Source organism: Phaseolus vulgaris, chromosome 10, assembly GCF_051622355.1.
Source record: "Phaseolus vulgaris cultivar YP4 chromosome 10, ASM5162235v1, whole genome shotgun sequence".
Lineage (NCBI taxonomy): Eukaryota > Viridiplantae > Streptophyta > Magnoliopsida > Fabales > Fabaceae > Phaseolus > Phaseolus vulgaris.
In genome coordinates this window covers 41,133,194-41,147,456 of record NC_143507.1, presented here as the reverse complement: position 1 = coordinate 41,147,456, position 14,263 = coordinate 41,133,194, and the positions used below count along the sequence as shown (strand labels likewise).

The 14,263-nt window shown below is 29.0% G+C and overlaps 2 protein-coding genes across 3 annotated transcripts; both read left to right on the top strand.

Moving 5' to 3' along the window:
• Positions 1-4,558: 4,558 nt before the first annotated feature.
• LOC150024811 (uncharacterized) lies at positions 4,559-4,974 on the top strand. The gene has a single exon (XM_090296780.1). The coding sequence runs from the start codon at positions 4,587-4,589 to the stop codon at positions 4,881-4,883; it is 297 nt and encodes a 98-aa protein (XP_090152906.1). The 5' UTR covers positions 4,559-4,586; the 3' UTR covers positions 4,884-4,974.
• A 3,303-nt stretch (positions 4,975-8,277) lies between these two features.
• On the top strand, positions 8,278-12,529 carry LOC137818215 (GRF1-interacting factor 3). 2 transcript variants are annotated; one of them, XM_068621506.2, is made up of 6 exons: positions 8,278-8,539; positions 8,632-8,754; positions 8,902-9,007; positions 11,320-11,396; positions 11,684-11,768; positions 11,842-12,529. In XM_068621506.2, the coding sequence occupies exons 3-6, from the start codon at positions 8,930-8,932 to the stop codon at positions 12,259-12,261; spliced, it is 660 nt and encodes a 219-aa protein (XP_068477607.1). In that variant the 5' UTR covers positions 8,278-8,539; positions 8,632-8,754; positions 8,902-8,929; the 3' UTR covers positions 12,262-12,529. The 2 variants fall into 2 exon arrangements, with proteins under 2 accessions (XP_068477607.1, XP_068477606.1); XM_068621505.1 differs by having other exon boundaries at positions 8,875-9,007.
• The last annotated feature ends 1,734 nt before the right edge of the window (positions 12,530-14,263 follow it).

The following is a 14,263-nucleotide window of genomic DNA, read 5'->3' as shown; positions in this document are numbered from 1 at the left end:
CTAGAGTAGCATAGATTCGTCCTAACTCTCAAAATGTTACATAAATACACTTTCCCCCAAGACATACAAAATTTCTCAAAACTCAAGAAAAAAGAGTGACGAGAAACTTTACTCTAAAAAAGAAATTGATTGAATAAAATTGTTTTATTCTTTATCAATATTTATATGGTAGACTGCAATTTTCATAATGATAAACTAATTTCTCAAATTTTTAAGATAAAATAGAGTTATAGAAAGATGAAATTTCTTTAGCAATAAAGTTTGAATAAAAAAAAAATTTATATAAATTTTTGACCTCCATTTTAGATGTACTACTTTTTATTCTTAAACAATTTTTCATGTCTTTACAATTTTAGTTTATTTAAAAATGAAAATCACATTTTAATATATAATATTTTGAAAAGGATACGACTCAAAACATAAGTTTTAAAAAAAAAAAAAAAAAAAAATAAATATATATATATATATATATATATGTATAATAGAACTTAGTATTTTAATATACGATTTATTTTTCACGTCAACAAACTGATCTTAACAAACAAATATTGTTTACATTTACTTAATCTATTGATTTTGTTTATATTTAGAAATGCGGCCGAGTCTATTTTATTAACATGGTTATGTGGGTAAAAATCTAACAACCCATAAACACGAATATATATATATATATATCAACTTTTTAATTATTGGGTTTTTTTCAATTTTAAAATTAAAATATTATTTATTTTCATTTTAAAACACAATTATAGCATAATCACAAGAAATATTAGTATTGAATTTAGATAAAAAATTAACTTTATAAGTCCAACAATATGTCCTACTTTAGTGTAAATTCTATGTCTTACAACAAATGAAAAATTAACTTTTATATAGAGTTGTAAAATGGTTTCAGTCCAATTAGTTGATAAAAAATGGACATGATGAGTTGATTTTTATCCTAGTAAAATAGATTGAGAATCTTTACTCATTCCACTAAAGGATCGATTCACCAATTTTTTTTAAATTTTTAAATTTTTTTATATTTTTATTTATAGAAAATAATATATTTAATCGTTTAATTATTTTCTACATTTTTATTTGATTAATTAATGTTTTTAATTAGATAAATTAAAACAATTATTACCTTTATATATTAAATTACTTTATTATAAATAACAATTAGGATATAGTTTGTAAGTGTTATTATTTATATTATATACATATTTTGCATCATTCAAATAATATAATAAAAAAGTTAATATTTTAAACTATTTTTTATCTTAATTTTTAATTTAAAAAAATGGGTTGGTGGGCTAGCTTGTTCTACCCTGTCTTTGTTGAGTTAGGCGGGAAGAGTTAAAGTGAGATGGTGAGTTAAAAATAACAATTCGACCTGCGACCGAATACCTATTTTGTCACTCTTATTTATACACTCTTAATTGACCATTAATGACTCCCATTCTTAAATTAATTTATGAAATCTCCACCAATTATTCACCGCATGATGTTATTTTTTATTTGACTCAATATATTATTAATATCCTTACTTAATACTTGCCTCAAATCTCAATAGTACATATTTGTTAATTATTAACAAATACAAAACATCATATTAGTATCACACATATCTACATACACATTATATTTTCAATTTAACTTAGTGATTCACAATTTATGATCAATCACACACGGTCATTCATGACTTATCATCAATAGTATTCAATGATTCACAACTTATCAATAATAAAAAAACATGTCATATCTAACACCATTAATCAAATAACATCTTTATGCATCTTCATATATTACATTCATATACACATAACATTTATCAACTTAAAAACATATCAATTATAATAAATTTATGCATCAGATGTTTCTCCTCAACCACCAAAATGATCTAGAATTTCACATGAGCCACAATATTCTCACTTAAGTAAAAAATCTTTCACAAGAAGTGATTTATCTTTATTTTTTCTTGAACAAGAATTACATTGAGAAAAGAGATTTTCATTTGAGTAATCATTTAAGAACAATTAAATAACGTAGCAACTTAGAAACATCCCAAAACTCAACCAAAATATATTTTATCGAGCATGCTTAATAAGTTTAAAACTACATTTAACACTATACTAATTATTCAAAACCCATATAACACCGATGTAGCTCAAAATAACTATCTTGAGTCCAAAAATTACAACCTAGTTATAACTCAAACAACTTAAACATGTAATCATTTATCATATTTATATAGTTTCAAATCAATTTAACTAAACATCTTTTATAAAATGCGTACAATATCCAAATATGAATATTTCAAACATGTAATTATTCAACAACAATTCTAAAATCATCAATTATTATTACAATTTTAGAAAGTTGAACAATTTTGCATTTCCTTAACCTTAATCTCAAGTCATCTCAACACTTTAACTATAATTAAGAATAAAATAAATTTATCACATCTCTTTGCCTTAATTCTTGTGTTTTTTAAGAAATTACTCTAATCTTATAAAAGTTAAAGAATGAACCTATGTTAATATATATTCATTTCTATAACTCTAATCTTACATGGAGTAACAAAACCTCCCACATGTAATCGAACCAAAAAATAAAACTTTAATCTAAGATAAGAGGAAAACTTATTCTAATTAAAATTTTGATTGGTTAAATTGACTGTCGTATTGTCATCGTCTCACTGAAATGAAAAAAAAAATGAGAAATGAAAAATAAGGTGAAAGTAAAATGAAAATGTATTGATGTAGGATGGGGAGGACTTATAATATATATTCTTTTAGAAAGTATTGTTATATGCCGCGGTTGGTATCAGACACGTCATATAATTCGATATCGGTGATCGACCGACTACATTAATTATTATATATTAAAGATTCTCAATAAATGACAACAATGACAATTATGGAAACTCTCTACGAATTATGATTATGTCTTACCAAATCAGGTGACATCAATATACAAATATACCAATATACCAACATACCAATATACCTCCCCAAAAATCAGAAATATGCTATAAATCAGTTAGCAACGAATATTTGATTGATTCAGCTCATCACAAGAAGGGCCCATGACTAAACACTATAACTAAACCCTTTACCTCTTTGTACAACATAGTACTTACTTGATCGTCGGAGTACTTTTTTCAGGTTAACCCCGACAGAGAACCATCAATTAAAGGAGGAGGAGGTGACATCAATATACAAATATACCAATATACCAACATACCAATATACCTCCCCAAAAATCAAAAATATGCTATAAATCAGTTAGCAACGAATATTTGATTGATTCAGCTCATCACAAGAAGGGCTCATGACTAAACAGTATAACTAAATCCTTTACCTCTTTGTACAACATAGTACTTACTTGATCGTCGGAGTACTTTTTTCAGGTTAACCCCGACAGAGAACCATCAATTAAAGGAGGAGGCTGGAAGAAAGGAGCGAGGAAGCTACCGGCACATCAACAATTGTATAACCAATTTCAGGTACTATTTAAACTCACTTTGTCTATATAGGTACATTATAGATTAAAGATTTATACAAATACAAAATAAACTTAAAAACGTAGCAATATTATTTTTGTAATTGTTTATATGTAAGTATGTTATGAATGTAGCGGTTCAAAACTCTGTGTCAGCTCTTGATAATGTTTTATATGTAAATTCCAACCCAGTGGCATTTCGTTGCAACTGGGGAACCTAAACGAAAGCAGAAAGGAAAGCAGTGCTGTGATCCATCACATAATCCAACAATTTCAATGTTCTCTATGGATTCTTTCTACTTTGCTGCCAAAATAAAGTATAATTCTTATTAGTTTTTTCTAATTAACTAATAAAAAACAATTCATTGTGTATGCAACTTGCATGATTCATACTATCGACAAAAAAGTTTTAGGGAAATTTTCCCTTCCAATCACATCTTTTTATCATTTGCATTACTCTAATTCAAAATCTTAGTTTGTATGTTTTATCCATGCTTCACCTTAAAAGAGAGTATTTTTGGGACCCAAAATTAGAATGGTGAGCCATCTCTGCAGAAGACTTGTGCCACTGTATATCTAAACAAACAAACCAGTTGTCCAACTTGAATTTTGAAAACCGATTCCTTTCATTAAATATGGATAAAAAATATCAATTCCTTTCCACCCCTTTCAACGCCACCTCATGAATAAGCTTCAAAACCTGTGAGATGCATGCAATAAGGCTCTTATTTTTATACTATTTAAGACACAATATTATTAACCTTGTTCAAAAGCAGAAGACTTCAATGGCCCTCATAACTATGACTTAACTCATGCTTCTCACCACCTATTTTTCTCTCCTCTGTCCCATTCTCCTCAACAAATCAAATCCACCACCTCCTTCATCACAAATATTCTACTTCTGCTTCTTTCTTGACACTCCTCCAAGGCAAGTTTTTCTCTTTCTGTTTTATCATCTTATGATTCTTACGTTAAACAATTCTGAGTCTTCTTCATTCTTCAGGTGATGACTCCATACACTTTCTTTATGCTGTGTTGCTTTCTCACTAATTTTATTTTCAATTTCAGGACAAGGGTGTTGTCTGAGAGTCTACTGTTAAATGGAAACACAAGTAGTGGGAAATGAAGAGTGTGAGTACAAGGAAAAGCAAGGGACAACAAAACCATATTACTTTATGGTTTTCATCTCATCTTTGTTGATAAGCATAATTGGAGGTTCTTTGCTCGGGTGGTGGCTACACAAATACCATCCAACAAACAGACAACTTTGGATGGTACCCTTTGGTCTCATTTTTTTGTTTACCCCGGCAATTGTTTGCCTCTCCCTCGTTCTTTCTGGCCCTAGTATTCCCAAAAGCGAGGAAGATGATGTTCTGAACATGAATCAACAAACATGATTTTTTGAACCTGAAATGTTCAATATATATTGGAAATACTTTATCACTTGTGGCATTTTGCTTGAAACCATTCAAAAAAAATGTTGATGTGGAAGATTTACTTTATACCTGATTCTGCAGGCTTTAACTGTGATGTGTTTCTTCTGTAAGTTTCTGGTTCAGGCATGCACGATTGTTAATCAAACTCATAATGTTTCTTTGCATAAACAAATGGCAGATCCCTCTTTCTTTCTTTTTTTCAGTCTTCATTCACTTTGTTCCTTATTCTTGTCCATAATTCAAAAATAATAGATATCACAAGTCTCAACACGAGGAGTTGTTATCTGGGACCAAAATTTCAGGTTTAACGTGACATAAAATATTCCATACCAGGAAAAAGCTGAGAATCTAGGCAACATGTGAAGTGGGAAGATATTTGTAATTTAAAAAAAGAAGTAAATTTTGGTGAAAATGAAAGGGATTTGTAAGAGTTTGTGGTTATATAAGTTTAGAGATTGCTTGTTTTAAAGAGGTTAATTCCTTAGTAGCACAGAATAAGGAAAAAAGAAAAGAAAGTTATAAGTGAGAGTTTTTGTATTACCCCAGATTATATGATCCAATTGGAATTGACTTTTAGAAGTCCACTTCAAAAATAGTATCTTTCAAAATAATGTTTCAACTTCACATCAACCAACCCTCCACTCATTTTTCTATCTATTTATTTCCAAGAGATCATTCCAACAATAAAGTAGCATATGTGCAACACAAAGGAATAAGGATAATTTTTTTGCTACACTTTAAGGACTAACTTTATTTCAATCTCTGTAAGTTAATAAAAGTGTATGACATAATTTATTTAGTATAATTTAGAATAGTAAAAAATAAGATTTATTATTCATATTAGTCCTTTAGATGTATGGGGATCAAACTGACATATAATTAAAATTAATATTTGATATTAAAAAATTATTTTTCTTTTAAATATGTCATTTTTTTCTTTCTTTCCCATTTGTTTTAACATCTACACAAAATATATATTATAATTTTTTATTCAAATATTTTTTAATAACAAAAATAAATTTATAAACTATATCTTTAAAATAATTTCTAAATTCACTTTCAACTATCACATCATTCACGAATTTTAATAAAGTATTTTCACAATTTTATATGCAAATACAATATTAGTTCTAACCTTCTCTCTCCACATACCTCACCCACTTCCGCAACCTTTCTCATACCTAAATAATCCAATATCAACTTTGTGTACAAAGCTTTCCTGTAGCAGATGGTAATGTTATGGGCCTATAACTTATGGACCCAATAAATACAAGACTCTAAAACCAAGTTGGATAAATGATTGGTAGTTTTTTTTTTTTTTTCATCTCTACATATTTTTTTCCTCCACCCACACAATTTTATAAATCTTAAAATTGACCTTATTTTTTATTTAAAATTGAAATATGTCACGAATTTATCAATTCCAAAGTGAATCATATTGCTTTTTGATAAGAAAGTGTTTCAAAAACAAAATTTTGCATAAATTGTTGATTTCTGAATTTTGAAAGACTAATTTCTATATTCAATTATTGATAAATATTAAAATGTTAGTGCAAGAATTAAATGTATGATTACTGAGTGTAGAAACTAAATGTAAATTTTGAATAATTGCATAATCAAAATGAAAAAAAAAATACAAAAGTTTAATAAACTTTTCAAACTAATTAAAATTTCATTAAGATTCAACTATGTCCAAGAACATCAAACTGTGGTAAAATATTAATACTAAGCATAATAAATATTTATTAAGATAAATACAAATTTAAAGAGTCTTTCATCTATATTATCAAAATCATTAAGAAGTAAATTTTAAATTTAATTCAATTTTATAAAATAAAATAAATTTTATATTCATTTATATATATATATATATATTATAAAATTTATTTATTTTTAATCCATGTAAAATTTTAAATAAAATATATAATGTGCATGAAAGTGCACACTTGTTCACACTAAAAAATTAATAAATAGAAACAAAATTACTAAAAAGTAATTAATTATTATATTAATTAAATTAAATATTATTTTAAAGACTAAAATTTTATTGATTTTTAAATTATTTTTATTATCAATAAATAGTTTCTAAATTGATATTTAATTAGTTAAGGTTTTAACTACTAATTTATTAAAAAAAATTAACAACAAATTCATATCACTTTATAATTCCAAACCATATCACTTTATTAAAAAAATACAAAAATATGATGAACTAGACCAAAACCCATATGTTAAAAAAAAACGATACATAGTTAGACTATACCTATTCATAAAGAATTCTAAGATCAAACTATATATTATACCAATGAAATGATTATCTATGAACAAACTAGATATTATACCATGAAACATTAGTCCTAACAGTAAACGCAACACAAATCAAGGCATAATCACATTCAAGCCAGACATTGGTAAGCCTCATCTTTTGAGATTCCTCCATAGCATGTATAACTCCATAAAACGCAGCAACCATAGCAGTCGGAACTTCAAGAAACATAAATAAAACACCAATAAATTTCCCTATACTCCCATCTAACAGGAAGGGATGAAAAACTTTATCACTAAGACTACAAGTATTAATTAAAAAAAACTTAATCACGTTGAAATCCAACATATCATTATTCATTAAAGTTTTAGACGAAATTCCCATTAGACAAGTTAAATCTTTAATTTCCCACTAAAACTTATTTTACATATTAATATTTTTTAATTTCTAAAATAATATCTAATTTACTTAATATAATATTTTTTTAAAAATTAATTTTTATTTAATAATTTTACTGTAGTGAAAATTTAAGTATTAAAATGAGAGTGTTAAAAAAAATTATTAACATGAAAAAATTCAATACATATAGATTAAACTTTAAAATGTGACAGCAATACATAAAATTTATGCATCATTTGTTAACATAGATAATAGATTGTTGATGCAAGTATCATCTTATACTGTACAAAATAGCAGGTTTGATGCTTTAAAATGCTTACATAAATTTTGTCACTTTAAATGAAGAAGAGTAGTGTGACTATTTAAACAGTGTTTAGTTATTACTCTTGTACGGTTACATGTTTCTCTTATTTATTTCTGACATTGTTTTAGTAAATTAATATAACATTATTCAAATGGGAGATTCATATTATTACATTTTTTAAATCCATAAATTCCTTTCAAATTTTATAATTTCATATTTTAAATTTTTTAGCTATACCTTAATTTAGTTAATATAAAAAAAGAATAAATTAGTTATAATAATAAAAATTATAATAACATGGACATGAAAATAAGCAAGCACTGTGTCGTGTTCTTGAACTGTAAATTCCTGGAGAATTAAAATTGGGCTTTTGAACAGTAGTACTTGCATTAACCTAGGACCGGCTTCTCCCAAAAAACCAAAAACAATAAATAACATGTTGTGCTTATCCCATTCCATTCATGCTATATGGTGCAACAGTACTACACAATACCCGGTTCCAAACGCAACAGCAGCAGTCAAACTCCAACAGGGGAATGCGACCACCTATAAATAACCAACACTTCATCCTTCTCTTTGTTTGCAATTTCTAACTTCCAAGCCCAAACACACAACCACAAATCTAACTATTCACTTCTGTTTCCTTCGGTAATTTCTCCTTTTCTTTTTGTGCACAGCTGCTAAACTAACTTTAATCTATTCTTTGTTTTTACATTTGTTGTTTTGTCTTCAAATTCCAGAAACATCGGTTGCACAGTATCCCAGAAGATCGGACAGGATCTTCACAGAGACAAACCCCAGTTCTCCAACGCGTGTCCAACACTCACCTCTCGGTCTCTCACCTGTTTTCCGACCTTATTCAGGTCCTCTTTCTCTCTCTTTCTGTCAAAGTTTTCGTCTTTTCCCCTTTTATTTCAGGGTTTGTGTAGCATTTTTCATTTGGGGTTTGGTGACTGTTGACTGTGGTGATTTGGGGGAATTAGGGTTTTTGCCCTTTCTTTTTTTAATAGATTCAGTGATATTGAGGAGGCTGAGAAGATGCAGCAGACACCGTCAATGATTCCTATGATACCTTCGTTCCCACCTACTAACATAACCACCGAGCAGATTCAAAAGGTATGCCTTTTGCTGTTTTAATCCCACTGTTTACTTAACTTGGTTGGTTTTCATAGTTTGTTATGGGGTCATTATTATTATTATTATTTGTATTATTATTATTAATTATTATTAGAGGATTGGTAGCGCATTATTATTATTATTTGTATTATTATTAGTTGGAATTTATTGTAAATCATGAAACCATGTATAACTGTAACTGCTCAGACAGGGAGTCAGGTTCACATAATTTTGTGATGTCCAATAATGTTTAGCTAACAGTAAAAGGTGTATTTAAAAGAGTTTATGATTTCTCTTATTCTTCTTTTCTTATTATTATTTTCTTGTGTAAATTGGGAGACAAAGAAAATGTTTTATTTCTGCAATAGTCTGCTATGAATTTAATCGTATAGTTTTATTTCTGTCGTCATCATTAATTCATTATTTATTGTTTGCTTATACTGTCCATCATAATAAGGATGGCATGTAGGTTGTTTCAAACAAAATGTTGGCAACTAATGAATAATAAAGACAAAGGAGTAACATGTATCTTGGACAATTCCTTGCACACCAAAAACTGCAAAAGCCATATCTTTTCTGAGATGCTAATTTACTCAATATTGAGTATCATCTAAACTACTCATATATAATATCTGGAATCATCTCTAATCGAATTAGTATCTAGTTTGAGAACCACATTTGTTTACCTTGATGTTGATTATTTCAAGTTACGATATTGATCATTTGTCACTGGTCCAAAAGCATATCTTAATAAACTTATACCACTCATTGACAATCTTGTCTTGAATTGTGCTGGCTGCATCATAGTTTGTACAGGTGTTAATTAATGAACCATATTTAAATATTTAGAAGGGTTGATTGAGACCCTGTTTTAATTGGAACCCTGTTCAATTTCTATAATGTATAACTGACATCTTCCAAGTACATCCGAGTGACAAAACCCTTGGAAGGTTCTCTACTTGGTTATTCTACACTGAACACTTCAGTTTCTAGTTAACGAAGGGGATGCTGGTGGAACTATTTTTTTTCTCCAGTGATGCTTTGATTGCTACTTTGTATAAGCTCGTTTTTTTTGTCTCTTTGATACTCTATTACTAATGAGTAATTACAAAACAATGAAGTTGTAATTTGCGGCACAGGTCTTTATTTTAGTCTTTTTTAAAGGGTTAGAAAATTATTGAAGTTTATAGATTGAAAACCTGATTTTATTAAGTGGATTGGCTTCATGGATCTAAAATTCATTTACAGAGTAAGGTCTAGTACTCCACTTTCGTTATTTTACTAAAAGTTTTATTTCAGTCTTCTGACTTTTTTTTCTTAGCTTTTTTGGGATATCATTAGGTCTGGTTGGTTTGACAAAACATTTTCTGTGTTTGTTTCCTCTTTTCTATTAATAAACAATGCCTCCCTGTTCTGATTTTGTTCCATGTTTTTAAATATTTGTGCAGTAAACAATGGAAACCCCATAAATCCTTGAAAATAGGAAACAAAGTGAAAACAAGGTGTAGTTGTTTTAATTAGTAGTGAAATCAGAAAGTGAAAAAGGAAAACAATTTGTCAAAGCAAATAGGCTCATATGTTGTTCAAAAGTATTTTAAGTTGAGCACCAATGTTGGACTTGATGATAATCAATGGAGATAACTTCAGTTTATCATTAAAAGAAGTAGCAAGGCATCTCTTGTTATTCTCTTGCATTGGAATGATTTGGCAGAGAAAAAGTATTAAACATTTTTCGGAGTTATAACCCATGAATCATTTAACCAGTTAACTTATAGTTTGGAAACAGCATATAATTATGAGTTTGAACATACCTCTTGATTTACCACAGTAGAGTTTGGGTCTTAAGTAAACCACCTGAAAATAAGGAGGTTGTTGGTTGGACTATAGGTCTATAGCAATATGCATATTTTTTTAAATTGGTGAATAAGTTTTTATTTATTGTACCCAAATAAGATGGCATCACAATCAGATGGCTAAGCAACAGAATCTGGGATCACAGGAATCCTACATTATAAAGGATTATTGTAAGATTTGGAAGTTTGAGGGTCTCATCACCAAACTAATGGTATTGATGCATGTGGGACTTTAATATAGTATATTCTGGATCCATGAATAAATGTTTTCTCATAAATGATATTGTAAATTTTATCTGTATGTATTAGGCCATTTCCAGGATAGAATGTCAATTCATATTTGTTTTTTGCCCACTTCTAATTCTCACTTCACAATTTAATCATACAAGAGTTAAAACAAAGTAAGCTGCAAGTGTCTTCATTATTTAGTTTGAAACTGTGTCATTGCACATGATGCAGTACCTTGATGAGAACAAGAAACTGATTCTGGCAATACTGGACAATCAAAATCTTGGAAAACTTGCGGAATGTGCCCAGTAAGTTACCACTAAACTCTATCTGCTTATCATCTGACTATCTCTTTTCTGCCTAATTGTAACATTTGCCTGTGCACAATGGGTGGGGCTATTGATAATTGCTCTTTCACTGTCCTTAGTCCTCTCTAACTTGATTTACATCGAAGGATATGTAATTTATTGTGGTATTTTTTCTGAATAATGACGCATTCTAGATCCTTATCTATTTCCTAGAAATTATCTTCGAAGGTGTTAGTGCGGATTTTGCATAAGTTTTATGTAATGGTTGGTGATATTTGCTGCCTTAGGTACCAAGCCCAGCTGCAAAAGAATTTGATGTATTTAGCTGCAATTGCTGATGCCCAGCCTCAAACTCCAGCCATGCCTCCACAGGTAAAAATAGAGCATAGCTGGTTCGGTGGAAGTCTTGTCAGTTTCCCATAACCTTGATTTTATTGCCTTGCAGATGGCGCCACACCCTGCCATGCAACCAGGATTCTATATGCAACATCCTCAGGCAGCAGCAGCAGCAATGGCTCAGCAGCAAGGCATGTTCCCCCAGAAAATGCCCTTGCAATTTGGTAATCCACATCAAATTCAGGATCAACAGCAGCAGCTACACCAGCAGGCTATCCAAGGTCAAATGGGACTGAGACCGGGAGGGATAAATAATGGCATGCATCCAATGCACAGTGAGGCTGCTCTTGGAGGTGGCAACAGCGGTGGTCCACCTTCGGCTACTGGTCCAAATGATGGCCGTGGTGGAAGCAAGCAAGATGCTTCTGAGGCTGGGACAGCTGGTGGAGATGGGCAAGGCAGCTCTGCTGCTGCACACAACAGCGGAGATGGTGAATCTTATCTGAAGGGATCAGAAGCAGCCAAGTGACATGTTTTTATGTACTTTTCATGAGATATATATGACTGTTGATAGTAGGTTTTTCTTAAAGGTAGGTCTAGTGTGATCTGATGACCATGGCCTTTGATGAATCAAAGGACTTCCCTTGTTTGATAGATTAGGTAGTTGTGTTACTAGAATTTTGGCACGTAGCAGTGCATCAACTGAAGCTGCTGGTGCCACAACAGATTGTACTCGTTACTGGAAGAGGTGTAAGCATGTGGTATTTTATGATTACCTAAATTGCTTGCTTTTTTAACAGTTGTTCTGCAGTTTGATGTTCTCATGTCATTTAAAAAAATGTTTGATCTTGGTTCAATTATACTGATTATAGGCATCAATGGATCCCTGAAACATTGTAGGTGCACACTGTAGTCTTCAAACATGTTATTTTATGGTAATGTAGATCTCTGTAATTTGGTAGCTCTACGATCAATTTACTTTTCAAAATCTGATATGGTTTACGTTGGAAATGTATTTTTGGGACACCTTGTCAATTTGATGTTTCTAGGATTGATTTCCAGAGATTTAAATCAGGTTTGTTCAGTGAAAATTATGTTATGCAAATATAGATGAATCTTTGGATTATAATTTTGGAACATCGTGACGATGTCTATGTGAAAACAACCTTTTAATGTTAACTTTTGATGTAGTAAGGAAAATAAAACATTATTCACTTGTTTCGATTTAGAGTAAAAGTAAAAATAATAAAGAATAAAGTAGGAGTAACATAATTTTAATAAATGAAAATGAGATTATTTTCTTAATTTCTTTTAATTTGGAAGGAAACATTCTTTATTTAGTTATCTTCTCAAAGAAATGGTAAAAAGAATTATATTCTCATCTTTATTATATTTTTCAGTCTTTCTAAGTAAACAAAGGTAAAATAAGATAAAAAGTTTTGAAATGTGATAATGGGAATTGAATGGGACATGTATGGTTGAATAAATTAATAGAGAATGGAGGATGTACTCAAAATAGGATCTGGAAATTAGTGGAGTGGTCCATCACTCGTAAAACATGAACAGTGTAACATAACTATCACAATTTTCTCATAGCAGTTAATAATTTTTTTTTAATAAAAATTGCTTATAAAGTGTTAAAAATTACTTTAATTTATAATTATATTTAAATTTAACCGACTATAAATTTATAGTAAAATAATATTGTTATTTATCATGTACCAGGTTCTTATTCTAACAGAAGGAACAATGTAATAATATTCTATTCACAATCCGTGATCTCGGTGGCACGAGATGTTGACTTAGATTTAAAATAAAAGATTGTGAAATATGATATTTTTATTTTGAATTATGTAATTTCATGACTGATTAAAGTGGAATCCTGAACATTGTTAGTAAGGGTATGTTCAAAAAAAATCTCCGTTCTAAAATTATAAACGAAATATAACTTTTTTATAAGTTAATATTAATTTGTATATAAAATTTAAAAAATTAAATAAATTATAGAAGAGATTTTCTGAAAAAAATAATTACAAAGTAGAATTCATAAGTTATATAAATTAAAATAATTCATGAGTTCTTTTAAATTAAAAAAAAAATACATGACTTAAAAGTAATAATATTAATATATTTAGAGACTAAAACGTATAAAGTTATTGAGTTGATGAACTTTGACGTATCGACAAGTAACTTCAGTGATTTATTTGCATTTTTTTTGTCACTTCAGAAATGAGTTTCTTTTCTAATTTCTTAATATATTTTTTTACACATAATACAGAATAAACACAATTTTTTTACTATACAGAATAAACACGTAATTGCACAAAATTACAAAGTAGATCTTATTCATTTTGATTCACTCAATCATATATATAATAATTACAATTACTGGAAGCTATAAATTAGGAATACTAACAGTAACAAAACCGAAAATTGACTATTAATGCAATATAACGATATGAATTAATAATAATAAAATCTGAATTAATAACCGACAATATTAGAGATCCATATTAATTAAATATAAAAAT

Coding starts and splice junctions, on each gene's coding strand:
- LOC137818215 (XM_068621506.2), top strand. CDS start 8,930: ATGCAGCAGACACCGTCAATGATTCCTATGATACCTTCGTTCCCACCT. Junction 9,008..11,319: donor CCACCGAGCAGATTCAAAAG/GTATGCCTTTTG, acceptor CACATGATGCAG/TACCTTGATGAGAACAAGAA. Junction 11,769..11,841: donor CTCCAGCCATGCCTCCACAG/GTAAAAATAGAG, acceptor ATTGCCTTGCAG/ATGGCGCCACACCCTGCCAT.
- LOC150024811 (XM_090296780.1), top strand. CDS start 4,587: ATGGAAACACAAGTAGTGGGAAATGAAGAGTGTGAGTACAAGGAAAAG.